The 27,311-nt window shown below is 42.5% G+C and overlaps 3 protein-coding genes across 3 annotated transcripts; 2 read left to right on the top strand and 1 right to left on the bottom strand.

The window, feature by feature from the left end:
- Positions 1-293: 293 nt before the first annotated feature.
- Positions 294-5,297, top strand: LOC121938326 (uncharacterized). Its single transcript, XM_088090691.1, has 3 exons — positions 294-560; positions 1,742-2,800; positions 5,209-5,297. Exons 1-3 carry the CDS (start codon positions 368-370, stop codon positions 5,262-5,264), a joined length of 1,308 nt encoding a protein of 435 aa, XP_087946817.1. The 5' UTR covers positions 294-367; the 3' UTR covers positions 5,265-5,297.
- Positions 4,718-27,109, bottom strand: LOC121938325 (uncharacterized). The gene is made up of 5 exons (XM_088090027.1): positions 26,722-27,109; positions 24,693-25,609; positions 9,400-10,831; positions 7,714-8,716; positions 4,718-7,453 (listed from the first exon to the last, which is right to left on the bottom strand). Exons 1-5 carry the CDS (start codon positions 26,912-26,914, stop codon positions 5,842-5,844), a joined length of 5,157 nt encoding a protein of 1,718 aa, XP_087946153.1. The 5' UTR covers positions 26,915-27,109; the 3' UTR covers positions 4,718-5,841.
- LOC148186751 (uncharacterized) lies at positions 11,880-22,612 on the top strand. The gene is given in 4 exon segments (XM_088090713.1): positions 11,880-12,158; positions 14,536-15,600; positions 19,842-21,193; positions 21,195-22,612. Coding segments are annotated over 4 exon segments (2,691 nt in total). The 5' UTR covers positions 11,880-11,965; the 3' UTR covers positions 21,276-22,612.
- Positions 27,110-27,311: the final 202 nt, after the last annotated feature.

Here is a 27,311-nt window from a genome sequence, read left to right as displayed (position 1 = left end):
CCGGCCTTCAGAATAAAACAGTGACGCAGTGTTGAAAGCAGGGCTGTTTCTGGGATTTGAAGAAAAACAAACAAACAAAATACCCCCCAAAATTATATATTAAAAAAAATCTCCCAATTTTTTAAAATAAAAAAATCGCCAATAAAGTTAGTTGAAAAGAAAACTTTCCATTAAAAAAATTATACATTTCCTGTGCTGATAAAGACAGAAAGTAACTAAAGATGGAAATAAATCTAATTTAAGAGCTTTTATTATGAACGGTTCTCCTCCGAATAACAGCGGAACCGGATGTTATTCTTTAACCAACATGGCGGCTGTCCTCAGTGGCAACAGCAGAGAGTCTTTGTTGTGTTGATAAAGTGTGAAAATGTGTAAAGTCCAAATGCTGAGAGCGTTGGTGAAGCAGCGACTAACTGCGGCTGCTGAAGAGATATTTGGGCTGTTTGAAAGAACGATAGCAGAGTACGAGGAGGAACTTTCTCGATCAAAAGAGGAGAACGAGCGACAACGGAAACTACTGGACGCTGTTTTCAACCCTCAGCTCCGGTTACACAGAGCAGGTCTGTTTACCTGAGGGACTGTTCTCTATTTATCACAGCGGGGCTGTGTACCTGAGGGACTGTTCTCTATTTATCACAGCGGAGCTGTTTACCTGAGGGACTGTTCTCTATTTATCACAGCGGGGCTGTGTACCTGAGGGACTGTTCTCTATTTATCACAGCGGGGCTGTGTACCTGAGGGACTGTTCTCTATTTATCACAGCGGGGCTGTTTACCTGAGGGACTGTTCTCTATTTATCACAGCGGGGCTGTGTACCTGAGGGACTGTTCTCTATTTATCACAGCGGGGCTGTTTACCTGAGGGACTGTTCTCTATTTATCACAGCGGGGCTGTGTACCTGAGGGACTGTTCTCTATTTATCACAGCGGGGCAGTTAACGGAGGGACCTTTCTGTATTTATTACAGTGAGGCTGTTACTTCAGATAAAATGTTGATTTGTTATTCCTAAAATTCTGAAAATTAAAAAATAATAATATTTTATAATTGGGATTGATATTGATTAAAAAATGAACTCAAAGTAGAAAATAATAGAGATGTCTAATAAGTTTTAAAGCTTGATTTTGAAACGTGCATTTGATGTGCCGAGGGGTATGAGTGTGTGTACGATTAAAGTGGGCTCATAAGGGTTAATATCCTGCCTCACACCGTCAGGTTAATCACTTTCCGAGGACATAGGCGGCATGTTTCAGGTTTTCTGGCAGTTCATCCATCTCATTCTCATGAACGCGATATCTGAAAAACATCCTAAGAAAATATCTTCAACTTTAAACATCCAGATGAACTCAAGAATGAACTGAGTACATCTGTCAGAACGAACATCTGTCAGAACGAACATCTGTCAGAACATCTGTCAGAACGAACATCTGTCAGAATGACCTACATCAGCAGAATAGCCAACGCCTCGTATAAATGTGATTAAATATGGAGCAGGTCCTTTATTTGGTTGAATGCACACAGGAGGATAATGTACTTTTCCAAACCTCTGCAATGATCCGGTCCTGTGGATCAGGCGGCAGAGCAGGTTGGGCACTAACTATAGGGACAATATAAGCTGCCTTATGTATTTGGTATAATGCCGTGTAGTTTCTTTGTATGATGGACTTTAAGGACCCAAGATAATGTAGACGATGATGTCATCACTAGAGTGAAATGAAGATTCACATTAATGTTTGTGTTTCAGATTTAAACTCAGATGTTCAGAAGGTGGTAATCAGTGAAGAGGAGCAGCAGCTGTTGGTGGTTCAAGAAGAGGTTCCCCTCTCCACTGTGAGCCAGGGGGACCCAGAGTCCCCAAACATTAAAGAGGAGCAGGAGGACCCAGAGCCCCCACACATTAAAGAGGAGCAGGAGGAGCTGTGGAGCAGTCAGGAGGGAGAGCAGCTTCAAGGTCTGGAGGAGGCTGATATCACCAAGTTCCCATTCACTCCTGTCCCTGTGAAGAGTGAAGATGATGAAGAGAAACCTCAGTCCTCACAGCTTCATCAAAGACTAACTGAACAGATGGAAACAGAAGCTGATGGAGAGGACTGTGGAGGACCAGGACCAGACAGGGACTCACATCCAGACGGATACTTACAGCCGGTCAGTGAGGACGAGTCTCTGGACTCCTCTGAGACTGAAGTCAATGTTGATAACGGGAAGGAGACCAGAGAACCTCAGTCAGGTTTAAACTCTCCTATTAAAGATGAAATCCCTGTCAATGCTGGTAAGAAAAGATTACACTGCTCTGAATGTGGGAAAAGATATGCCTACAAGTCCCATCTGAAGCAACACATGATAACTCACACAGGAGATAAACCATTCAGCTGCTCTGAGTGTGGGAAGAGATTTGGCCTCAAGGCTTCTCTGAAGAGACACGTGAGATCTCATAAACAGGAAAAACCTTTCAGCTGCTCAATTTGTAGTACATCTTTTACAGAGAGTGATAGTTTACGGATACACATGAGGATCCACACAGGAGAACAGCCATTCAGCTGCTGTGAGTGTGGTAAAAGATTTTGTAAAAGTGGAAATCTGAAGAGACACATGAGAACTCACACAGGAGAAAAACCTTTTAGCTGCTCAGTTTGTAACAAGTCTTTTTCGCAGAGAGGAGTTTTACAGTTACACATGAGAACCCACACAGGAGAGAAACCATTCAGATGTCCAGTTTGTGGGAAAGGTTTCCCTGAACGTGGAAATCTGAGGAGACACCTGAAGATTCATACAGGAGAGAAACCTTTCACCTGCACAGTGTGTGGTAAGGGTTTTATTACAAGTAGAAATCAGATGAGACACATGAAAACTCATACAGAGGCTTTCAGCTGCTCAGTATGTAGCAAGTCTTTTTCACAGAGAGGAGTCTTACAGTTACACATGAGAATGCATGCAGGAGAGAAACCATTAAAGTGCTCAGTGTGTGGCAAAGGTTTCACTGAAAGTAAAAATCTGAGGAGGCACTTGAGAACTCACACAGGAGAAAGACCTTTCAGCTGCACTGTCTGTGGTAAAGGTTTCATGGAAGGTAGAAATCTGAAGAGACATTTGAGAACTCATACAGGAGAGAAACCCTTCAGCTGCTCAGTGTGTGGTAAACGTTTCATTGACAGCAGACAAATGAACATACACATGAAAACTCATACAGGAGAGAAACCGTATAGTTGCTCAGTTTGTGGTAAAACATTTGTTTTCCACATAAATCACATTAGACACATGAAAATCCACACAGAAGAGAAACCATTTAGTTGCTCATTGTGTGGTAAGAGATTCCTTCGCAAGGAAAACATAGTTCGCCACATGAGAATCCACACAGGAGAGAAAAGATTCAGCTGCAGTGTTTGTGACCAAAGATTCGCCTGGCTTTATCAGCTCAGAGCCCATCAGTGTGTCGGTGGTCAGTCCTCACAGCCTCATCAGAATCACACTGAGGAGAACAGAGAGGCAGAGCCTCCAGCCAGCAGCTCAACACATGGAAACAGAAGCTGATGGAGAGGACTGTGGAGGACCAGAACCAGCCAAGAACTCACATCCAGATACACATTTACAACCAGACACCGATGACAAGACTGGAGACTCCTTTGAACCTGAGAGTGAAGTACACCTGACGTACAGAACTCGTTCAGGGTAGAAGCAATGTGGTTGCTTTGTGGTCAAAGTTTAAGACGAGGACAAAAAAACAAAAGACGTGAAAAAGTGCTTATTGTTGTTTTTCCTGTGCTTTGGCATCAACAGTGTGTGTGCTTGTGTAGTTCATTGCATTTTGAAGACTGTCACCTGCCAGTCATTTTTAGAATACATTCAACAACTACAGCTCAATACGACTACAAAATAACTAAATAACTAAATATAAGTGATGTGTACCAGGCGCTCACTTGGCGTTGTCAGAAGGATAATACAAAACAAATAATCCCCCCACTGCTAAACCAGCATTTACAATGTCCAAATTAACACATCCAGGCCATTTTGAGATTTTGATACCTCTGTACCTGAGATCTAAGGGGATCCTCCTTTTTCATGAACAAGTTCTATTTTGATGATTTTTAATTCACTGTGGCACCTTATTTACCTCCCCAGAAAATATTTTTACCTAAATTGTGAATAGTGATGTTAACAGTCTGAATAGAGTTGGAAAAATAGTCTGTATTTCTTTGTTGGAGGAATCAAACTAAATACATTAAATCAAGTATGGACAAATTAATTGATCCGAGGCTTTAATTATTATTCAGGACTGTTCATTATTTATGAGAGGAGTGGGGGGCTGGTGCAAAAATGGGTAGGCATGTCAAATAATTCTTGAAGCACTGTGTACAGACTTTTTTTTCTGGCTGATGGGATGGGGCATACAAATAAAAAATGTTTTGCCCTTATTTTACTGTCAGTTTTTAAAGAAAACATGTCTTCCAAATCTGTAGGCCTGTGGGTTTCAAAGGCGTATTTTCTTTTAAAAATTACTAGGGATTTTTTAAAGAAAATAAATCTGCGGGCCCACCAAAATTGAAATCGCCCAAATTACACCACTCATCGCAGCCAGAAACTGTAAAAACCTAATGCATTGAAATTTTCATCAGATTTTCACATTTCTGACGATGTAGATGCATGCCAACTGAAAAGCTCTGTAATGCATTAAGGGGAAAAAAAAACAGATTAAAAAAAAACAAAGCACAAAATAAACCCTCTCTCTGTAAGCATTTTTGCCTTTTATTTTCTGTCTCAAGGGAATTTTGTGAAAACATTCTTGATTCCAGTGCAGCAACATGTATCATCATGATTGTTTAACATGAAGACACTTTTGATATAGAAACACTATAAAACATTATTTTGGCTTCTTTCATGAAAAAATAAAAAAACATTTTAATGAAGGAACATCATGTAGTTACACTGTTGTTTCAACATGAACAAAAAGTACAAAATGATTCATTGACAAGTAAAGACAAAAAAAACCCAGCTGGAATAATACATAGGTTTCATTTTGCTGTTTTTTTAATCAGAGGTCTCAAACCTGATGATGTTTCCCACACAATGTATGTTTATATTTGCAATGGGAACATTTGAAAGCAGAAAAAAGAAAGTGTTAATCTCCTGCCAAATAGACAACTCTTTTCATTTACAAACCATTTCAAAAAAATGTTCACAAACTTAAAAGTTCAAACGCCTTTCTTCTGTGTTTAGTGAGACGACAGCAACGGAAGTTTGGTGATCCAGTGGGGAGTCCGAACGGTCTGTGATCAGCCATCTAGCACAAAAGGGATCGGATGCAGGTATTGTTTGACTGAAGACATTTTCGATTGGACTTTTTTCTGGGTTATTTCGGTGCCCGATCCTACGGTGCGCAAACCTCTCTTGACAGAGTTTAATCCTGACCGAAGTTTACTGTTCTCCTTCCAGTCATCTCTGCAAACAGTTTCAGGTTCAGGAGACTGAAGTCTAATAACTATTTTCCAACAAATTATCTTTGGTTCTCGAACCGGTTCTGTTCAGGACTCATGGAACCTAGCTGCTATCAAGCAAACCAGCTAAAATCGTTGAACCTCTAGCCCAAATTGGCCATCTGCACGCATTTGAGCCATTGGAATATGAAGGAGATTATACTCACTTTCTCTGCAGTAACTTTTCAATCTGCTGAGTAGACCAAATATCACTACACCACTGATTATAAGAAACATAAAAATGTTCCAATTACAAAAATAAATACAATATTCAACATATTTAACAATATATCTTCTGGTTGTCGGGTCTATGGGTAGGATTTAAGGGGGGGAAATTTGGCTTCTGATTAATAATATGTTCCCACTCCTCCATGGTTTACTTTTCATGCCAGTCCCTGAAGCAGTTCCTTTTACTGGTAAAGCAGAGGGGAACCTGGCACTTTGTGCAGTACACGGGTGTCTTCATCCTTCTAATACCAGCATTCTGGCACCTCTTGCAGTACCTCCTGGATTCAGTCCCATTGTCTCCATAGTATGCAGGCATGCAGGCGGTTGATGTTGGTGTTGGTGGTGCCGAAACTTTGGCAAACTCCAGCATTTCTGCAGCAAGCTTCTCCCTGAAGCTCTTCAGAGTGAGAGGCTTCTTCATGGTGGGGATGTTCTTCTTCTTGTGTAGTTCCTTGAGGAGAAGGAAGCTGTTGACGATAGCAATGTCAATAAAATGGCAAAAGAAGGTCTGATACCATTTCATAGTTTTGTGGTGAACGCCGTGATAGTCAGTCAAAGCATCAGATGCATTCACTTCCGCCATGTTGCGATTGTATGCCAAAACAGGATCGGGGACGGTCACATTCTCTGTGTCCCAGAGTCCTTTCCTCTGCACAGTCTGTCCACTGAACGCTTCATGTACAGTGGAGCAAATGGTCACAGGACAAGTGTCCATCCATTTTACAAACAGAAGGTTGTTCTGTCGTATCCATCGCATATCTCCCCTTTCCGCATTTTTTGGTAGGTCATTCTGTTTGGTCTTTGGAAAGCCAGCCTGGTTTCTTCTGATTGTTCCACATGCACCAGTGTTTTGTCTGGATAATTCCTCAAAGAGGGCAGGGCTGGAATAGAAATTGTCGACAAACACTGTATAGCCCTGACCGAGCAGAGGGAATGCCATAAGGTCCATGACTGGAGTGTAGTTCAAACCCCGTCCTGGACCATGCACACTCTTCCCCTCATAGACAAAGAAATTCCATTTGTAGGCCGTTAAGGAGTCCGTAAGCACAAATATTCTGTGCCCCCGCTTTTTGGGCTTGTCCTTCATGTACTGATTCATACTTACACAAGCCTTAGATGCCACTATCCTTTCAGCGATGGAAATGTTCTGATAAGGCTGGAAGTGTGCTTTGCAGGCATTCACTATCTGGGTGTACAGCGGCTTGATCTTAAACAGTCTGTCATACCCCGCAGTGCTCTTCTTGCGGTCATTTTTTTCATCCTCTGCCGGGTTGCTTAAATGCAGGGACCATAAAATGGATTCAAAGCAATCCTTTCTCATTGAATCACCAGGAAATCGGAAGTTGTATGGCCATTCCTTCCTCCAATAGTCCCCTCTGACATGAACTTTAACAAGTCCAGAAAAGACGATGATGGACAAGAAGATGTAGAAATCACTTAATGTCAGAGGTTTCCAAAAAAACCTCATTCCAGCCTCCAAACTCTTGGCAGCATTTGTATTCGTGTTTGCAATGATGGTGCTGAGGACAGTGTCGCTAAAAAACAGCTGGAAAAGTGAAAGGGGTGACCATGAGGCGGATGGGTCAATGGTGGGGCCAGGTTCCCTAACGGGCAAGAACCTGAGGGGGTCTGGTCTTGCATCTTTCTCCTCTTTGAGATGCCACCGATCTTCTTCTCGATGGCACTTCTTTGAACATGGCCCCTCTGTCGACTGCCCTGAGGTGAAATCCATGTCCCCATTATCGTCATCCTCATCTTCACTATGGAAACAAAATAAAGAAGAAAAAGGTCAGAATTGAAACCTAAATGTGTTCATTCAGTGGCCTTTAGATCTGAAACTGTGACACTAATATTGAAATAACAACATACAGACTATAGTGACTTAAAGTAAGAGGTAAAATTAGTGGCCAGAAACAACACTACCTAATTATTGTCAGTGACTCAGTTTGTGAAAATCTAAAGTTCTAAACTTAAGACACCAGATCAAAAAAAAGTCAATAACAATTTAAAGATTACATACTCTGTCATTGAATCAGTGGTCAGATTCCAGTCTACATCACTGTCATCAGTCTCAGGTTCAGAAGAGTCTCCAGTCTTGTCCTCAGTCTCTGGTTGTAAATGTGTATCTGGATGTGAGTTCCTGTCTGGTTCTGGTCCTCCACAGTCTTCTCCATCAGCTTCCATCTGTTCAGTCTGACTCTGATGTAGCCGTGAGGACTGATGACCAACACATGAATGTGTTTTGAGCTGATAAGGCTGAGTAAATCTTCTGCTTTTCTCTCCTGTGTGGACTGACATGTGTTGTGTCAGACATTTCATTTGTGAAAACCTTTCAGACTTAAAACCTGACTGAGGTTCTCTGGTCTCCCTCCAATCATCACTGTCATCAGTCTCAGGTTCAGAAGAGTCTCCAGTCTTGTCCTCAGTTTCTGATTGTAAATGTGTATCTGGATGTGAGTTCCTGTCTGGTTCTGGTCCTCCACAGTCCTCTCCATCAGCTTCTGTTTCCATCTGTTCAGTTAGTCTTTGATGAAGCTGTGAGGACTGAGGTTTCTCTTCATCATCTTCACTCTTCACAGGGACAGGAGTGAATTTAAACTTAATATCTGCCTCCTCCAGCCCATGAAGCTGCTCCCTCCAATCTGGATTTGAGTTCTTGGCTTGTTCTGATCCTCCACAGTCCGCTCCACCAGGTTCTGGTTTCATCTGTTCAGTTTGAGTTTGTTGAGGCTGTGATGACTGACGGTTCTCTTCATCATTGTCACTGAATTCAAATTTGAACTTAAGCTTGAAATCAGCCTCCTCCAGACCTTGAAGCTGCTCTCCCTCCTGACTGCTCCACAGCTCCTCCTGCTCCTCTTTAATGTGTGGGGGCTCTGGGTCCTCTTGCTCCTCTTTAATGTGTGGGGGCTCTGGGTCCTCCTGCTCCTCTTTAATGTGTGGGGGCTGTGGGTCCTCCTGCTCCACCCTTGAGCTCCATTTCTGCTGCTTCTCTTCTTTAACAACAATCCCTTTTTCATCATCTGATGGTAAAGCAGAAACCCAGGCATATAGGTATTAATGTTTATTTGGACATTCAAGCATTTATAACAAACTCCATCATCAAAAAATAACCACAAGGATTTTTAATAATTAATTGAAACAGATTTATGGATTTGTTTGCTTGATAAAAATATTGTCAGGGCTGGCTCAGGCATGCCTTGGACCAGCCCTTTAGTGACAGACAGACAGAGATGTAACTGAGAAATGCTGTCCATCATTCAAATCACAACTCCAACACTCGTTTTACTTCTACAGATCACTCACCTGATAAAGCTTATAGTTAGGGATGGCTCAGGTTTGCTTTGAACCAGTCCCTAGTTAGGCTCATATGGCCTAGTTTGCTGGGGGATTTCCTATGATACACTGAGCTCCTCTCTCCATCTCCATTTAAAAACATTCATGTCACATTGCCGCTTTATTAACTCGACCTTTCACAGCAGTAAGTGGTGCAAAAACAATCAGTTGCTGACTGTTAGCTTAAACGTAACTTACCTCTGTTGAGTCAAACTCAATCTGATTATTTACTTCTAAACAAATACTTATACACCAAATTTCTCTGTGAAGTGAGACCAGTCAGGTAGTCAGGTGTCACCAGAAAAAAATAAAAACAAATGTTAAGTTATAAATGCTGAGATAAATATCTTATTACAATTTAATAGCTCACCGTGATCAATAAAGAAGTGTAAGGACATGTGGTCACCATCCCCCCCATCATCAAAAACAAATAGCTCCTCATCCTTCTCCTCTTCCTCAAAAACAAGTTCCTCTTCATCTTCCTCATCCTCAAAAACACAGTCCTCCTCATCCTCCTGAGCTTCTTGGCTCCGGTTTTCCCGGCTCTGCAGTCGGGCTCGAGCGAGCGCCTCCTGTACGGTGGGGCAGGGCTGTCCCTCCCTCAAGCTGGATATAAAATGGTCTTCACTCCCATCACTTTTCACAGACAGACCACAAACTCTGAAAGACTCCCTGATCATGTCCGTGTCCAGTTTGTCCCATGCTACAACCACCCAGTCCACCAGCAGGTGGCGGGCGGGAGGCTTTAAGTCCCCAACGTCTGAGTACTCTTTATGTGCGGCCCCCGCCCTCCACTGATCGTAGGCGTACTGCAGATTCTGCCTGAAGGGCTGGTTCCACATCACGTTGTGGGCTTGGACATATTCAGTGCAGCCTCTTGGGATCACCGCTGGCGTGATGTTGAAGCTACATTTCAGTTTGGTGGAAACTCTAATGTGGGAGAGGTGTGAGTCCCACACCAGGAGCCGCGGGGTGGGGTGTGATTTTCCCACTACGGACTGCAGCCAGTCTGCGATGAGAGTGTCGCTCATCCCGCCGTCCACAGATGTGTTGATGACAGCGCTGGAGATCTGCTGCTGCATCGCCTCCACGTCACCATCAGCCTCTTTGAAGACAATATAAGGTTTCATTTTGGTGCCGTCCGCCTTTGCGGCGAAGACTACAGTGAGGTGGCTCTTCTCATGTCCCTTCGCTCCTCGTGTCGGGGACGGTGCATCAAACCAAACTACGGTCTCATCCACTGCAATGATGTCGCTCTCTAAAATCCCCTTAGAGCTCACAGTCCTCCCAACGTAGTCCACAAACCAAACAAGTTTCTCAGTGAGCAGGTCTGGGTCTGCCGGCGTCACAGCTCTGCGGCGTCGAAGTGAGAGGTTGCAACGCTTTAGAAATTTTTGCAGCCAGTCGGTGCTCGCCGCAAACCTGCTGCCTCCCTTGTTCACTGAGGGGTAGACCTCCAGCGCTTTGTTCTGGATCATGTCTGCCGATACTCGCTTATGTTTGTCCTTCATGGAGTAAATCCACTCCAAGAGCCTCGCCTCCAGCTCCACATTCACCTTCTTCCTCCCAGCTCCGGTCAGTCGGGCTCTCCCCTGGTCCGCTGACCGCAGCTGGTCCCTCTGTTTCCTCCAGTCCCTGATCCTCTTGGAGTCGATGTTAAAATGCCTCGCGGCCTGCAGTCCATTAGTTTCCTCAGCGTACTGCAAAACTCTCTCTTTGAACTTTATATCAAACTTCCTTCTGGGCGCCATCCTTCTCCTCAAAATACACCAACTATCAGGGGGAGGGATAACCTGCAGGAGCTAGCTGCAGCTAACGTTAGCTTTGCATGTTTACAACACTTTATTTTTTCAATGTTTAATCTTTATTAACATGTTTCCGGCGGTAGAAATAAAAACGAAACAAAGCGTCTCTCTGTAGCTTTATTTTTTTTATGTCGCTCTTTCTTCGGAGAACTTAAACTCCGCCGCACTCAGCACGGAACGAATAGTTTCGGGACCGGAAGGGTTACTATGGCGCTATCAACGACTTCCGGGTAATTGTTGGTGTGTAAACATATTTTGGCTCCTTTGATGTTAAAGTAAATAATTTCAAGCCGTTATACTGCCAAAATCAGCAATGTTAATACTGTGAAATACTGAACTTTTCGGTGAGTAACAGCACAAAGTCATGAAGTTGCAACACACGTTAGCTTAACATGCTAACCGGAAACGCGACTCCTTCTAACGGCGCTTGGCAAACAGATTTCTGGCGCATTACCGCCGCCGACTGAGGATCGATTAAAGATCTGTGATCATACACAAATGAACAGACTAGATCAGTGGGGGGAGATGTATGAGGAAAATGTACCATAGTTTCTTTGAAAATAACCAAAAAATTCAGAGTCAAACATCTTTAAAGAAAAACAAATTGTCAATATTTTTCAATGAATATGAAAAAGGCAGCTGTATTTAAAGAAAATAAAAAAATGTCCCAAAAAAGAAAAAAAAATCTCTAAATAACCAAAAACGTTTAAAAAATCACAAAGAAAACACTTCTTCCAAACCTGTGGATCCAATGATTTTAGCATGTTTAAAAATAAAAATCGCTGACAGAATAAATACAAAGTGAGGTAAGGTTGTATGCCCCTCCCATAAAGCCAAAATGAAAACAAAACTCCCTCCCCAGTGGTTAAATAATGAACAGTCCCTTTTTTAGACCTTGTTTTAATAAATATTCAACAATAAGTATTCAAGCTCAATTAATGTAATTCTGTAAAAAGTCTGCTTTCTTTTTTCAAAGTAAGACCGCAACACTCGTGAATTTTTATTTTGAAGGCGAGCTGCCCCGGAAGCAGTATTCTCTCCTGTGTGTAGCTGGACGCATTTTGATGAAGATGGCGTCGGGCAGAGCCGTCTGTTAGCCGCGTGTCGTCGTTGTGTTGATAAAGTGTGAAAATGTGTAAAGTCCAAATGCTGAGAGCGTTGGTGAAGCAGCGACTAACTGCGGCTGCTGAAGAGATATTTGGGCTGTTTGAAAGAACGATAGCAGAGTACGAGGAGGAACTTTCTCGATCAAAAGAGGAGAACGAGCGACAACGGAAACTACTGGACGCTGTTTTCAACCCTCAGCTCCGGTTACACAGAGCAGGTCTGTTTACCTGAGGGACTGTTCTCTATTTATCACAGCGGGGCTGTTTACCTGAGGGACTGTTCTCTATTTATCACAGCGGGGCTGTTTACCTGAGGGACTGTTCTCTATTGATCACAGCGGGGCTGTTTACCTGAGGGACTGTTCTCTATTTATCACAGCAGAGCTGTTTATCTGAGGGACTGTTCTCTATTTACAAACTTGGTGCTCTGAATTAAGTTGCAATCCTTAACAAAAAATGCGTAGAACAACAGCAACCAATAAATCTTTGGTTTCAATAAGGGTTAACATCGTCCAAAGCAACTCAGCATTTCAGCAAATATAAATTTGGTGTGACTCTTGCTCATAAGACCGTATCCCAAGTCTCTTATTTTTCATTTCCTCGCTCCTGCCCTTCACTTTTATGATTCCAGTGAGGAGGAGTCCTATTGCGATTACCTGATCTTTAACCTGAAGTGCTGTAACCGATCTTCTCTCCCACTCCCAGGCTCCTCCAAAATGGGGAGAGTGTGGTGGATTAACATGGAAGCAAATCCTTTGCTCTGCCAGGTGCTGTAAGGTTCATATCTGCAATTGCCTCTTGTAGCTCGCTGTTTCCACCTCAAAAATTGGTGCCACGTTCTTATTGTGTCCCATATGTTGAAATGTGGAAATAGTCTGCAGCGACATCAGGACTGACTCTGAGTTAAGGCTGGGTGGTAGATCCAGGTGCACACAAACCATTAAATAATATGACCCCACGTGTCTTGAGCTTGTAGCCGAGCATAGTAGTGAAGGGACGGGAGCAGTCTATGCCTGTCGATCAAAGGCTTGTGCGCCAGTAATTGGAGATTTTCCGGGCGTGTCCAACTAGAAGATGGTCTCGAGGCAGACACAGATCATACTGAAGGGGTTATGGCCCCATTCCAAATTATCCTGTGGCCGAATCCCTAGTTTTGGAGTACCCTCACATCGCCCGAGGAAAAACTCCAGAAAAAGAACCCCTGTAATGTGTGTGGGGGGGGGACCTCAGGAAGATCATAATACAGTATCGATAGGTGTGAAATTATCAAATGCACTCTATGATGATATTGTGGGTCATTGTGGGTCTATGATGATATTGATAAGAGTCTCATGCATATATTGATACGTAGGTGTCCAAAGGCATGATCACAGCATCGGCGCAACCAGGATCAAGAGCGCGATCAGGGCGAGCGGGGGGTACAGTATCAGTGCAGCCACAGCACGAGCACAACCAAAGGCAGGATCACAGTGCCAGCACAAATATCACAACGATCAGGCACAGCCAGGATTGCAGCCATGTCAATGTTAAAATCTCCTACGAAAATAATTTTGTCTGCTTTAAGCACTAAACTTGATATAAGCTCGGAGAATTCAGGTAGAAATTCAGAGTATGGGCCGGGGGCGTGGCACACTATGACAAACAGAATTGGCTGTAGAGTTTTCCAGGATGAGTGAGAAGACGAAGAAAAACGCTTCAAATGAGCTTTAGTTTAGCTTAGCTTTAGGGTGAATTGCTAAGCTTGAATCAGAAATAGCAGCGACTCCCCCTCCTCGGCCAGTGTCCCGCGCAACGTGACTATTTATATGACCAGGAGGAGTGGATTCATTCAGGCTAACGTACTCTTCAGGACAGAGCCAGGTCTCAGTGAGGCAGAATAAATCAGTATGATTATCCAATATCAAATCAGTGACTAAATGAGCTTTAGTTGATAGGGATCTAACGTTCAAGAGTCCGCATTTAATTAACCTGTTATGATGCTGTATGACAGGAGATGTATTCATTTTTATGAGATTTATTTTTAGCAGTAAGCAGTTAGCTAAAATGACTGATAAACAGTTGAAATAGCATTGACAAGCTAACAGTGATGTTGTTTGCTCCGTGGTTGAAAAACAGCAGCAGTCTGTTTACACTGACAATGCTGCAGTTTTGGAGTCAGCATCTGAGCCAGCCCTAAATTTAAGTTTTACTGAAGAGGAATGTCTTAAATCTACTCTCAAATGCGGGGATAGTGTCTGCCTCCCGGACTGAAACTGGGAGATGGTTCCACAAAGGAGGATCCTGATAGCTGAAGGCTCTGGCTCTTGATTGACTTTTGTCCACTCAGGGAACCACAAGTAACCCTGCATACTCAGAGTGTAGTGAACCAGTCAGATTCTAAGGAAGTTTGAGCTCTCTTAAGATATGACAGAGGTAGACCAGGTCTATATAAGCCTCACCAGGTGCCGGTTCAAGGCAAGCCTGAGCCTGCCCCATCTATGAGCTTCAAGTGATCTCTCAGTAATCTTTTGAAGTTCAGTAAAGAGTTTTTGAGCTGTTATTTGAATGTTCGAAGACATTTCTCAATAACGTTTCTGTGTTTTCTGTTTACTGCAGACGTCCAGCAGATTTTGGTGGTTAAAGAAGAGGTTCCCTCTTCCAGTGTGGACCAGGAGGACCCAGAGCCGTCATACATTAAAGAAGACCAGGAGTACAAAGAGCCCCCACACACTAAAGAGGACCAGGAGGACCCAAAGCCCCCACACACTAAAGAGGTACAGGAGGACCCAAAGCCCCCACACACTAAAGAGGACCAGGAGGACCCAGAGCCCCCATACATTAAAGAGGACCAGGAGGACCCAGAGCCCCCACACATTAAAGAGGACCAGGAGGACCCAGAGCCCCCACACATTAAAGAGGAGCAGGAGGAGCTGTGGAGCAGTCAGGAGGGAGAGCAGCTTCAAGGTCTGGAGGAGGCTGATATCACCAAGTTCCCATTCACTCCTGTCCCTGTGAAGAGTGAAGATGATGAAGAGAAACCTCAGTCCTCACAGCTTCATCAAAGACTAACTGAACAGATGGAAACAGAAGCTGATGGAGAGGACTGTGGAGGACCAGAACCAGACAGGGACTCACATCCAGATACAAATGTACAACCAGATATTAAAGACGATACTCGGGACTCCTCTGAGACTAGAGTCAGTGGTGATAACTGTAAGGAGACCAGAGAACCTCAGTCGGGTTTAAACTCTCTGAAAAAGGATAAAGATCCTGCCAGTAAGAAGCCATTCAGCTGCTCAGAGTGTGGGAAAAGATTTGGCTTCAAGGGAAACCTTAAGCACCACATGATGGTGCATACAGGAGAGAGACCATTCAGTTGCTCATTGTGTGATAAAAGATTTTTAAGGAAGCTGCAACTGATACAACACATGACACATCACACAGGAGAGAAGCCATTTGGCTGCAATATTTGTTACAAAAGATTTGCGTGGCGTTCACAGGTCAACAGACATAAATGTATCGCTCGTCAGTCCTCACAGCAAACTGACCAGATTAAAACAGAAGCTGATGGAGAGGACTGTGGAGGATCAAAACCAGCAAGGAACTCACATCCAGATGCACATTCACAACCAGACACTGAGGACAAGACTGGAGACTCTTCTGAACCTGAGACTGATGACAGTAATGATTGGAAGGAGACCAGAGAATCTGATGACCCTTCAGAAAATGACAAACTTCCTGTTACTGACTGGAGATATTATCTCGACAAGAAGTTACCTACCTGTTCAGAGTGTGGGAAAACTTTTAGCAACACGACAAATCTGAAGGTGCACATGTTAATTCACAAAGGAGATAAACCTTTCGGTTGCATCGTTTGTGGCAAAAGGTTTTCTGAGAAGGCAAGGCTAACTCGTCACATGAAGCGTCATCCGGGAGAAAAACCTTTCAGCTGTCCAATTTGTCAGAAACGTTATAGACATAAAGGAGATGTTGGCAGACATATGAGACAGGGTTGTGACTTTTACCGGATTTATAAGAACTTGCAGACTAACCAACCTAAAAATAAGACCGACGTGAATCATGCAAATACTTAATTTTAAGATTATTTCTTTCGCCCCCAGAATTGTCCACTTTGATTGGAGGGTGAGCAATGAATCATATTAACTTGTTGTTTGTGGCTTAGTCCATGTGCAGTGTATAAAATGACTATATCCATGGTTCTCATGGTCATGGAGAACCTGGAATAGTCATGGAATTACACATCATATTTCCAGGCCTAGAAATGTCATGGAACTTTGAAAATCATTTGAAGCTCCAGAAAACTCATGGCAATGTGTTGTGTACCATAAGTTAGATGACACTAATGTAACAAAACAGTGAATCTATTTTCAGTAACTGACGGCGTAACATAGTTTTAAGGAAATAAACATTGGAGATTTGTTTTGTTTTCCTTTTTTTCTCTTGTTTTTAAGAGAACAGGTTTTCTATAAAAGCTTTTGGTGATTTTTTGTGAAACTAAAAAAAAAAACAAATCAATTTTTTGAAAGGCATGTTTTCTTTAAAAGTCTTTTAAATGATAACATTTATAATCAAAACTGTAAAAACTGAAAGTTGGATTTTCAAATTTTCAACAGTAACAAATTAGGTGGGATGCTGGAACTGTGAGCAGAGATTGAATCTTAAATATTTGAAAAATGACCAGGCAAATGGACAAGAAAAAAACTGGGTCCCTGAAAAGTCATGTTCATGTTTTGAAGTTTTGTCAGTATGTGGGAACTCTGTATATCATGAGCATTATGTGTAAATTGTTACATCTTTTGAGGCCATCAGCATGAGACTTCGTGGTGTTTCTGCTCTTGCTCTCCTGAGGCTCTTTGACTCGTTAAAACACACACAAAAAAACTCACCAACATGATCCGTCCCTCACAATCCGGACCAATATCTCCTTGTTTTTATATCTGCACGGCTTTCAGACTGCTGCTGTTTTTTAACCATGGAGCACCAGAGCTACTTACAAATACTATACTACTAATACTATTAATATCTGAACTTAATATTTTACTGTTAGTTTGTTTCCAGCTCACAGACAATAAATCACCTTGTTTGATGGCGTCGCAGTTTAAATGAGTTTAACAAAAGTGTGAGCCGATGACTGTGCGCTCCAGACCAACTTCATTGATTCACTTTAACACTTTAATTTCCAGCATTCCCAAGATCATGGAAGACCTGGAAATGTTGTGAAATTTCACAGTCATGTTTTCCAAGCCTAGAAAAGTCATGTAATAAAATTAAAAAAAAAAAAAAAAGTAATGTTTGGAAATTAAATAAATGGAATTTTGTTGTGTAGTAATAATGTTTATGTCTTCTCCTGTGAATAATCTTTCACATAATGTATAAAAGGTAACTGCCGTCGTAACGTAGCGCTAAAATGTGTTGATGTGTGGTGTATCGTTTCTTATCTCCTGCGTTTCTCTGTTTTCTCTCCTTGTTTTGTCTCTTCATTAATGCCAGCCAGCTGAAATTATCATAGAATCGTTTGTCATTGAAAAGTTATGGATGGAAGTTTTGAAATTTTACTAAAGGACAATATGTAAAATGTTTAGTTTAGTGCAGTTTACTCTCGTTTATAATCCCATCCAGGGGCATGCTGGGTAAGATAAAGAAAAGAAAAAAATAACCCTACTCTGCCTAGCCAGGGCTCACCTGTTGGGATCCGGCCAAATTAATGTGGAAAAAGACTTGCATTCTTGTCTATCTTTATTTTTCTGAATAATAAAAATTTGTGTGATGGATTTAAAAATGTTTGGTGATAATTTCGTCTTTTAAAGTTGTTGCCAATTTTGTTTTTTCTTCATAAAATGTTGGTGATTTTTTAAAATTTAAAATATTTGACTTTTTAATCTTTTTTAACTTGTTATTTTCCCTTTAACTTTTTTGTTATATTTCTTATTTTAAATTATTTTTTCATTTTTTAAGATACCATTCTTTCTTTAAAAGTAACCAAAATTAAACCATTTATCAAAGCCAGAAACTGTAAAAACAGAAGTAATTGTTAAGATTTTTTAAATTCAAATTCAAATTCCATTAGAAAAAGAAATCTGATGTTAAAACAGTGATATTTCATCCAAATCATGTGATTATTCATCTCATTTGAAATGTTCGCAAAAAATAAACGTTTGCACAAACGAACCAGCCGAACAATGATGTGAAAAACCACCAAAACGTTCCTCAGCTCCAGGATTTCAGCTTCAGCTCTGAACTTTCACACATTAAAGAGTCCGTTTTTAAACTCTAGCATCTCATTATGTTGCAGGGAGGGTCACCCAAGTAAAGAACAGTCCCTAATACTAGTGGACTTTTACTTTGAAGGCGAGCTGCCCCGGAAGCAGCATTCTCCTGTGTGAAACTGAGCGCAGTTTGACGAAGATGGCGTCGGGCAGAGCCGTCTGTTAGCAGAGAGTCTTTGTTGTGTTGATAAAGTGTGAAAATGTGTAAAGTCCAAATGCTGAGAGCGTTGGTGAAGCAGCGACTAACTGCGGCTGCTGAAGAGATATTTGGGCTGTTTGAAAGAACGATAGCAGAGTACGAGGAGGAACTTTCTCGATCAAAAGAGGAGAACGAGCGACAACGGAAACTACTGGACGCTGTTTTCAACCCTCAGCTCCGGTTACACAGAGCAGGTCTGTTTACCTGAGGGACTGTTCTCTATTTATCACAGCGGGGCTGTTTACCTGAGGGACTGTTCTGTATTTATCACAGCGGGGCTGTTTACCTGAGGGACTGTTCTCTATTTATCACAGCGGGGCTGTTTACCTGAGGGACTGTTCTCTATTTATCACAGTGGAGCTGTGTACCTGAGGGACTGTTCTCTATTTATCACAGTGGAGCTGTGTACCTGAGGGACTGTTCTCTATTTATCACAGCGGGACTGTTCTCTATTTATCACAGCGGGGCTGTTGAACTGAGGGACTGTTCTCTATTTATCACTGTGGGGCTGTTTTTTTAAAACCTCTCCGGCCTTCCTGACTCAAGTAGTATTAAAACTAAATAAAAAAATATTGAGTATATATATATATATATATATATATATATATATATATATATATATATATATATATATATATATATATCCATAGTCATGGATTTTGTACAAAGTGTGATGGACTCACGGCCCATCAGCTTTTCAACAGTGAACACATAAAACTTTACAGAACAAACTCACACTTAACAACTTTGGTTTCACATGAAAACACTTCTGAGACTAACCAAAGACCAAACGTCAGCCGACAGTAACGGCTGTCTGCAGGACTTCAGATCCGCCTCTGACTGTAACTTTTGGTCAGTGTAAGCGCTTGTGCGGACGTTAGTCTGCGGACAGAATATTCTCTGTGCAGAACAGAGTGTCAACCTGTTCAGAGGATTGTCCCACAACGTCGCTATGACGACCAGCTACACTGAGCCGGTACTATCTTCTAATGGAAAACGAGCCACAGAAAAGTACCCGATGCCAAAGGCGAGTAGTGTAGAGTAGAGCCGGTACCATGTAGTGGAGAAGTGCCATTAGAGACTTTAGGAAACACAAGGACCATGTGTTATCAGAGCAAGTTGCTCTGGAGTGATAACAGGTAACTATGAGCTCTCTAAGATATGACAGAGCTACACCAGGTCTGTATAAGCCGAGCAAGGAGCTGGTTCAAGACAAGTCTAAGCTGGTCTTAACTATGAGCTTCAGTTTTTGAGCTGTGATTTGAATGTTTGAACATTTCTCTAACATCTCTGTATGTGATTTCTGTTTTCTGCAGACGTTCAGCAGCTTTTGGTGGTTAAAGAAGAGGTTCCCCCCTCCACTGTGGACCAGGAGGATCCAGAGCCCCCACACATTAAGGAGGACCAGGAGGATCCAGAGCCCCCACACATTAAAGAGGACCAGGAGGACCCAGAGCCCCCACACATTAAAGAGGAGCAGGAGGAGCTGTGGAGCAGTCAGGAGGGAGAGCAGCTTCAAGGTCTGGAGGAGGCTGATATCACCAAGTTCCCATTCACTCCTGTCCCTGTGAAGAGTGAAGATGATGAAGAGAAACCTCAGTCCTCACAGCTTCATCAAAGACTAACTGAACAGATGGAAACAGAAGCTGATGGAGAGGACTGTGGAGGACCAGAACCAGACAGGAACTCACATCCAGATACACATTTACAACCAGAGACTGAGGATGATTCTCTGGATTCTTCTGAGACTGAGGTCAGTGTTGATGATTGGACAGGGACCAGAGAGGTTCCGGTCAGTGATAAGAGACGGAAGTCTGGTTCTGGTAAGAAACGATACAGCTGCTCTGAGTGTGGGAAGAGTTATGGTCGCAAGACACATCTGCAGGAGCACATGATAACTCATACAGGAGATAGACCATTTAGCTGCTCTGAGTGTGGGAGAAGATTTAGCCGTAAGGCACGCCTGAAGACACATATGAGAACGCATACAGGAGAAAGACCTTTCAGCTGCTCTCAGTGTGAGAAATCTTTTACAGAGAATGGAACTTTACAGAAACACATGAGAATTCACACAGGAGAGAAACCTTTTAGCTGCTCACACTGTAAGAGATCTTTTGCCCGCAGTGAATGTTTACTAAGACACAAGAGAACCCATACAGGAGAAAGACCTTACAGCTGCTCTGAGTGTGGGAAAAGATTTGGCCGTAACACATATCTGAAGATACACATGAGAACTCACACAGGAGAGAAAAGATTCTACTGTAGAGTTTGTGACCGAAAATACACTAGGCTTTATCATCTCAGAAACCATAAATGTGTCGGTTGTCAGTCCTCACAGCTTCATCGGGTTCAGACTGAGGAGAACAGAGAGGCAAAGCCTTCAGCCAGCAGCTCAACTCAACAGATCGAAACAGGAGCTGATGGAGAGGACTGTGGAGGACCAGAACCAGCCAGGAAGTCAAGAAAAACGAGAGAGAAATTATTCAGCTGCTCTGAGTGTGGAAAAAGTTTTAGTATGAATGAAACTTTGAAGAGACACATTAGAACTCATACAGGAGAGAAACCTTTCAGCTGCTCAGTTTGTAAAAAATCTTTTACACAGAGTGGACATTTACGGAAACACAGCAGAATTCACACAGGAGAGAAACCTTTTGTCTGCTCTGAGTGTGGAAAAAGATTTGGTGCGAGTGAAACTTTGATGAGACACCTGGGAACTCATTTAGGAGAGAGACAGTTTCACCGCTGCGGGTGCAGCAAAAATTTTCGTCTGAATGCAAATCTGACCAAACCAAATGATGCATCACACAGGAGAGAAACTGACCAGCTGCAGTGTTTGTAACAGAAGATTTTCCTGGAGTACACAGGGTTAAAACACAGAGTGGTGCTGGTCATCAGTCTCACAGCTTCATCAGACTCAGAGAGGCAGAGTCTCCAGCCAGCAGCTCAACTCAGCACATGGAAACGGTTTGTATGAGCATTGTTGAGGATTTCACAGAAATGCCTCGCTGTGTTTGGCTCTTTTACAACTTCCTGATGAGGTTACATCAGCCCCAGAGAAGCATGAACCCACAATAAGAAGTTTATGTATTTATTAAAAGCTTTTCATTTGAAGGGGGGGGGGGGGGGTCACCAGAGGCCCCAAAATATGATTATACCACAATACTAAAGTCACAGTATTTTGTTGTGATTTCAGTTTTTTGCTATATGCTGAGTTGTGCGATAATGTATTTGATTCAGTGCTGTCCTCCTCTGTTGGATTGGTTTTGTAGCGACGCTGGCAGTCTGCTGCTAAAGGTCGGACTGTCCCGGCCAGGTACATCGAGCGCCAGGTAACACCGGTCATGACGACATATTGCGTTTGCTGTGCTACGTTCTGCCTTAGCTATCTTGTATGAATAGTTTCCTGTAAGTGTGGTACCGTAAATAACGAAACACAGGACTGAATAAGAAGTAGCCCGACACAGGCAGCCTGTCCGCCATTGGCCGAACACGAACATCATTTGTAAATATTTATCTGAGCCCGACCCACCGGGTTACATCGGACTCGGGCCCACAGAGTCAGGTACCTTTGGTCTTTGAGGTGCGATGGGAGAATCTAAAAACTGGGAAAGAGAAACTATTAAGACACGATCATATATTGCCTGCCGAAAAAAACAGCCTAACGTGGACCTTAAGGTGTGTTTTCGCATCATTTTTGATAGTTGAGCTGGTTTTACCAGCTTGTGATGGTCACTGGAGGAGGAAAGTATGAAAACCAGTTCAGTCTTCTGTCGTGTGTTAGGCATAAAGATAAATGCATACGCTGGTTTTAGTTGGTCTTTGATGGTCTTAGATGGCTGTGACCCGGTTCTTGCTGGACTTTGGTGGTCTGAAATGCTGGTGTAATCAGCCTGTCAGGCTGTGCATATTTATCTTTATCTTCCTGTCAGAGAGCTGATTTACAGACACGACACGCTTTCCTCCCTCAGCTGTGAATGAAAAGCACTTTCTTTGTTGTGTTTGTTGCTGAAATGTTCGTTAATGTGGAATTAATATTTGTCATTTGATGGTATCTGTGCTGATATTTGTGTTCTGCAGCAGTGAAGCCAGTGTTTGATGGTTGTGATGATTATTCATGTGTTTGAAATAAACCCAACACTTCCTGAATGTTGTTGCTATTTTCAGTTTCAATAAAAAACTTTCCAGCTCTGGTGTGATGGATACAAAAGTGATGGTTCACCTGATTCGTGTTAAAAGATCAGTGGAAACATTGGAAAGAGTAAATTATAATGTTTCTGCCAATATTTTTTCATGCTTGTGTGATAAAAAAAGGAAAGCTGTCAATCTAAATACATGACAAACGAGTCATAATCTGCAGAGAGGCTGGGTAGGAACCGTGGTGCTCGGTTTTTAAAGAACACTTATGGGTACGGAAGGAAAGTTTTCTCTAAAAATCCCCAAAAAATATTTAGAAGAAAAGAAATGTTGCCAACATTTTTTGTTCAAAAATGACCAAAAATGTTAAAAAAAAAAAAAAAAGGACCATATGCATGTTTTCGTTTTTTAAAAAAAGCCAAAGAAAAGGAAAAAGGGACTACATTTTTCAGAAAACCTGCCTTCCACAATAGAAAACTACAACAAAGATGGCCGAATCAAAGATGGCGGCCGAGAGAGGTCTGCTGAGCTCATGTGGTGAGTTTCTTCTCTGAGCGTCACACGACTCATCGACGTCAAACAGCTGTCACAGAAAACCGGCCGATTACGGACCACAAAAACTCCCGACAGTAATCTCGGAGACATCAAAGCAACATAAAGAGGTCGAGTTCAGCGGTCCGGCTTCATCTGTGCTGATGCTGCGTCCACCAACACGGCGACGACACAGAGCTGGTGAAAAGTAGGAAAAAACCTGTTTAACCGACTTATGACGGCAGATCAGTCGAGTTTCGATTTTAGGATCATAAGACGCCTAAAACCACTTCATGATAAAAACTCGTTTTCGCTGATTCATGAATTGACTCTCCTGTTTTGTCTTCTGTTGTTCTGCCTGTTCGGTTCATGTTTTCATTATTTTGTATTTTCTATTTCGCATGTTTGTTCTTTCTGCATATCATGTCAGGTGTCTTTGGGAAACGCCATATCAGTCCTCTTTATTATTATTATTATTATTATTATGAACAAGTATCATGCTGATAACAAAAGAAAAACGCAACTAAATACATTTTTCAAAATGGATTAAACTTTAACTCAGTTTGAGTATTATCTAAGAAAGTTCTTATGAGCTTTTTTTCAGAAAATTGCTGTTATTTGGCTCAACACTTTAAAACAGCGAAACTCAACCCGCTACTCAACCAGGGGCCACAGGGGCCACAGGGGCCACAGGGGCCACAGGGGCCCAATACAGCTTTCTCAGATTTTTAGGTCAATTCGAAAGTGTTAGGATGTTTCTATGATTTTAGGACATTACTCAGATTTTTAAAAACGTGTTTAGGATTTTTGGGATTAAGTGTGCATGCAGCCTGATGCAGCCATTTCTGCTTGTTTTTCTTAATTTTTCCTGCTTTTAGCTTTTTTAAAAAACTTGTTCTATTTATTTTGCATTTTTCCATTGTGTCCTCTCAAAACATGCTGTGAGAGAGAGATCTTTTTCCACTATTTCACCACGAGGATAAAAAATGTGTTTCTGATTCTGACTTTAGGACATTTCTAGGATTTGAGGACGTTTTTAGGATTTTGGGACATTTCTAGGATTTGAGGACATTATTGTCTTAGCTGTGTCCTCTGTCGGGGGAGTGGGGGATCCTCCTCTGGTTCTTTATTTGATGAACAAGCTCTATTTTGATGCTGTTTTATGTCTGAATAAGAAAATGGTTTGGGGGGCCCCCCGACACCCTCTCAAGGGCCAGTCTGGAATGAAGATATGAACCAAAAACAACGAAGAAAAAGAAGAGGGCCAAGGACTGACCTCTGTGGGACCCCAAACTAAATGTTTACTTCATGAAACGGGCGCTCTTAATAGGTTCATACAGTTTTTATTATTTATTTCTTAAATACTCACGTAACCACTGAAGAACTGAACCTTGACAGTCAGAAGAACTTAAGTCTGGCTGGTAAAATGTTATAATTAACCACATCAAAAACTTTTTATTAGTCCAGAAAAATTCTGACTATGTATTTCTATCTAGGGCTGACGGAGTCTTATCAACCAGTGATAAAACATCCACATATGACAAGTAGCTTTACAATCTGTCTTATTACCACACACCCAATGAACTTCCACTTTCCATAAAAGATTTCTTTCAGACTCAGAAGCAGACAGGTTTTTCTCCTGTATGAGTTCTCATGTGTGCCTTCAGATGTGACTTGAGGCCGAATCTTTTCCCACACTCAGAGCAAATGAATGGCTTCTCTCCTGTGTGGATTATCATGTGTCTCTGTAAACTTCCGCTCTGTGTAAAATCTTTGTTGCAAATAGAGCAGATGAACGGTCTCTCTCCTGTGTGAGTTCTCCAGTGCTCCTTCAGATTGCCCTTTGTGCCAAATCTTTTACCACACAGTGAGCAGTTAAATGGTTTCTCTACTTTGTGGATTGCCATGTGTATCTGTAAACCTTCACTCTGTGTAAAAGATTCCTTACACACTGAGCAGCTGAATGTTTTTTCTCCTGTGTGAGTTCTCATGTGTCTCTTCAGACTGCCATTGGTGCTAAATCTTTTCCCACATTCAAAGCAGCGAAATCGCTTCCTACCAGAAGGACATCTTAAATCACTGACAGGCACTTGATCATTTTTCAGACAGTTTAAACCTGACTGAGGTTCTCTGGTCTCCTGCCAATCATCACTGTCAACAGTCTCAGGTTCAGGACAGTCTCCAGTCTTGTCCTCACTGACCAGCTGTAAGTATCCGTCTGGATGTGAGTTCCTGTCTGGTTCTGGTCCTCCACAGTCCTCTCCATCAGCTTCTGTTTCCATCTGTTCAGTTAGTCTTTGATGAAGCTGTGAGGACTGAGGTTTCTCTTCATCATCTTCACTCTTCACAGGGACAGGAGTGAATGGGAACTTGGTGATATCAGCCTCCTCCAGACCTTGAAGCTGCTCTCCCTCCTGACTGCTCCACAGCTCCTCCTGCTCCTCTTTAATGTGTGGGGGCTCTGGGTCCTCCTGGTCCACCCTGTCGGGGGGAACCTCTTCTTTAACCACCAACAGCTGCAGGAGGTCTGCAGGAAACTCTGAAACACACAAACACACATTGAGACAAATTGTGATTTCATGTTATCTCGGTGTGTAATGTTCATCTCTGTTTGGCGTTCAGCTGAAAAGCAGCTTGCTTTGGTTCAAAAAATCCTGTGAGAAAGGAAACTACCCTAAGACAGATTAGGTCTACACCTGTAGATACAAGTGGAACATGACTTAATGTCTCCACCACAGCGAGGCTGTAAATCCATGTTCGGCGTGATGGCCTTTTTAAAGACACATAAAAGCTTCAGAGAACACAGCGGGGGATTAACTGACGGATTTTATGCCTGAGAACTAAACCTGAAAGTCTCTTAGGCTTGTGCTAAGTTCCCCCCGTGGACATGGGTTAGGGTTAGGGTTAGGGTGATATGTGACCCGTAACATTTAACTAAGCCAAAAAAGAGAAGAAGCTCTTCTTTCTTTGTCCTTGACCTCCACAGAGGTGGGTTGAGGCAGTAGCTCTCTGAGCACGCCTCCTCAGGCAGCCATGCTAAACTTAATAGTCGAGGTCACCTGATAAGTTGGTGCCTGCAGCAGAAACAGAGCTGGCAACATAGTTTATCAAGCAACAAGAACAAAGCCGAGTTATCACAGAACTGCTAACTCTGTCGGGACACAAAGAGCAACCTCCTCTGACCTGCACCACTGAAACACAGCAAAGACTGAACCAGAACCACCAGCCTTCTGAGCCAGGCTCCTCCGCAACGGACAATCAGCGGCTAACAAGCTGCACGGCAAAGCAACAAAGCTTCCCTCCATTCATGAACTGATAGCGTACCGACTGGGCGCAGCATTCAAGACATTTGTCACTGTAACAAGTTTTGATTTAATGTTTTGTTGTTGTCACCTCAATGTAGTCACATTAAATGTCAGTTTGATCAGATCGTTGCATGAGAGCAGCAGCGATAATGTGGTGCAATGTACCTGAACAGTTTGTAAAAGTTGTCTCCGTTACAAATGTCTCTCTATTTGGCTTGATGACCCGCTGTGATAAATAGAGAACATTCCCTCAGTTAAACAGCTCCACTGTGATAAATAGAGAACAGTCCCTCAGGTAAACAGCTCCGCTGTGATAAATAGAGAACAGTCCCTCAGGTAAACAGACCTGCTCTGTGTAACCGGAGCTGAGGGTTGAAAACAGCGTCCAGTAGTTTCCGTTGTCGCTCGTTCTCCTCTTTTGATCGAGAAAGTTCCTCCTCGTACTCTGCTATCGTTCTTTCAAACAGCCCAAATATCTCTTCAGCAGCCGCAGTTAGTCGCTGCTTCACCAACGCTCTCAGCATTTGGACTTTACACATTTTCACACTTTATCAACACAACAAAGACTCTCTGCTGTTGCCACTGACGACATGTTAATTAGAGAGCAACATCCGGTTCCGCTGCTACTCGGTGGGGAACCTTCAAAATAAAAGCCAGTAAATTTATAAATTAGATCTATCTCCATCTTCAGTTACCTAACATCTTTATCCACACAGTAAATGTGTTATTTAAATTGTGCTGATTTTTAAATGTGTAAAAACTTCTTCAAATTGCCTTGGACACCAACAAGTTCTTTGGTTCGTGGGTCTGTTATAGATCGGTTTGGTACTGTTCACGTGACGTTTCGAAACCCGTCTCGAGCTACGTGCCGAAGTCCGGAAGTGACGAAACGTTTCGAAACAGTTCGATCTTGGGGGTCGACTTCGCCATCTCCAG

This window comes from Plectropomus leopardus, chromosome 17 (genome assembly GCF_026936395.1).
Source record: "Plectropomus leopardus strain MGB_pleo_1.0 chromosome 17, ASM2693639v1, whole genome shotgun sequence".
Taxonomy (NCBI): domain Eukaryota; kingdom Metazoa; phylum Chordata; class Actinopteri; order Perciformes; family Serranidae; genus Plectropomus; species Plectropomus leopardus.
This window is presented reverse-complemented; position numbering and strand designations above follow the sequence as displayed.

Excerpts from the sequence above, each read along its gene's own strand:
- LOC121938326 (XM_088090691.1), top strand. The coding sequence starts at position 368 with ATGTGTAAAGTCCAAATGCTGAGAGCGTTGGTGAAGCAGCGACTAACT. Across the intron at positions 561-1,741 it reads GCTCCGGTTACACAGAGCAG|ATTTAAACTCAGATGTTCAG; the intron begins GTCTGTTTACCT and ends TTTGTGTTTCAG. Across the intron at positions 2,801-5,208 it reads TTTCACCTGCACAGTGTGTG|TGAGACGACAGCAACGGAAG; the intron begins GTAAGGGTTTTA and ends TTCTGTGTTTAG.
- LOC121938325 (XM_088090027.1), bottom strand. The coding sequence starts at position 26,914 with ATGTGTAAAGTCCAAATGCTGAGAGCGTTGGTGAAGCAGCGACTAACT. Across the intron at positions 25,610-26,721 it reads GCTCCGGTTACACAGAGCAG|AGTTTCCTGCAGACCTCCTG; the intron begins GTCTGTTTACCT and ends TGTGTGTTTCAG. Across the intron at positions 10,832-24,692 it reads CAGGAGAAAAACCTGTCTGC|CTCCTGCAGGTTATCCCTCC; the intron begins TTCTGAGTCTGA and ends AGCTGCAGCTAG.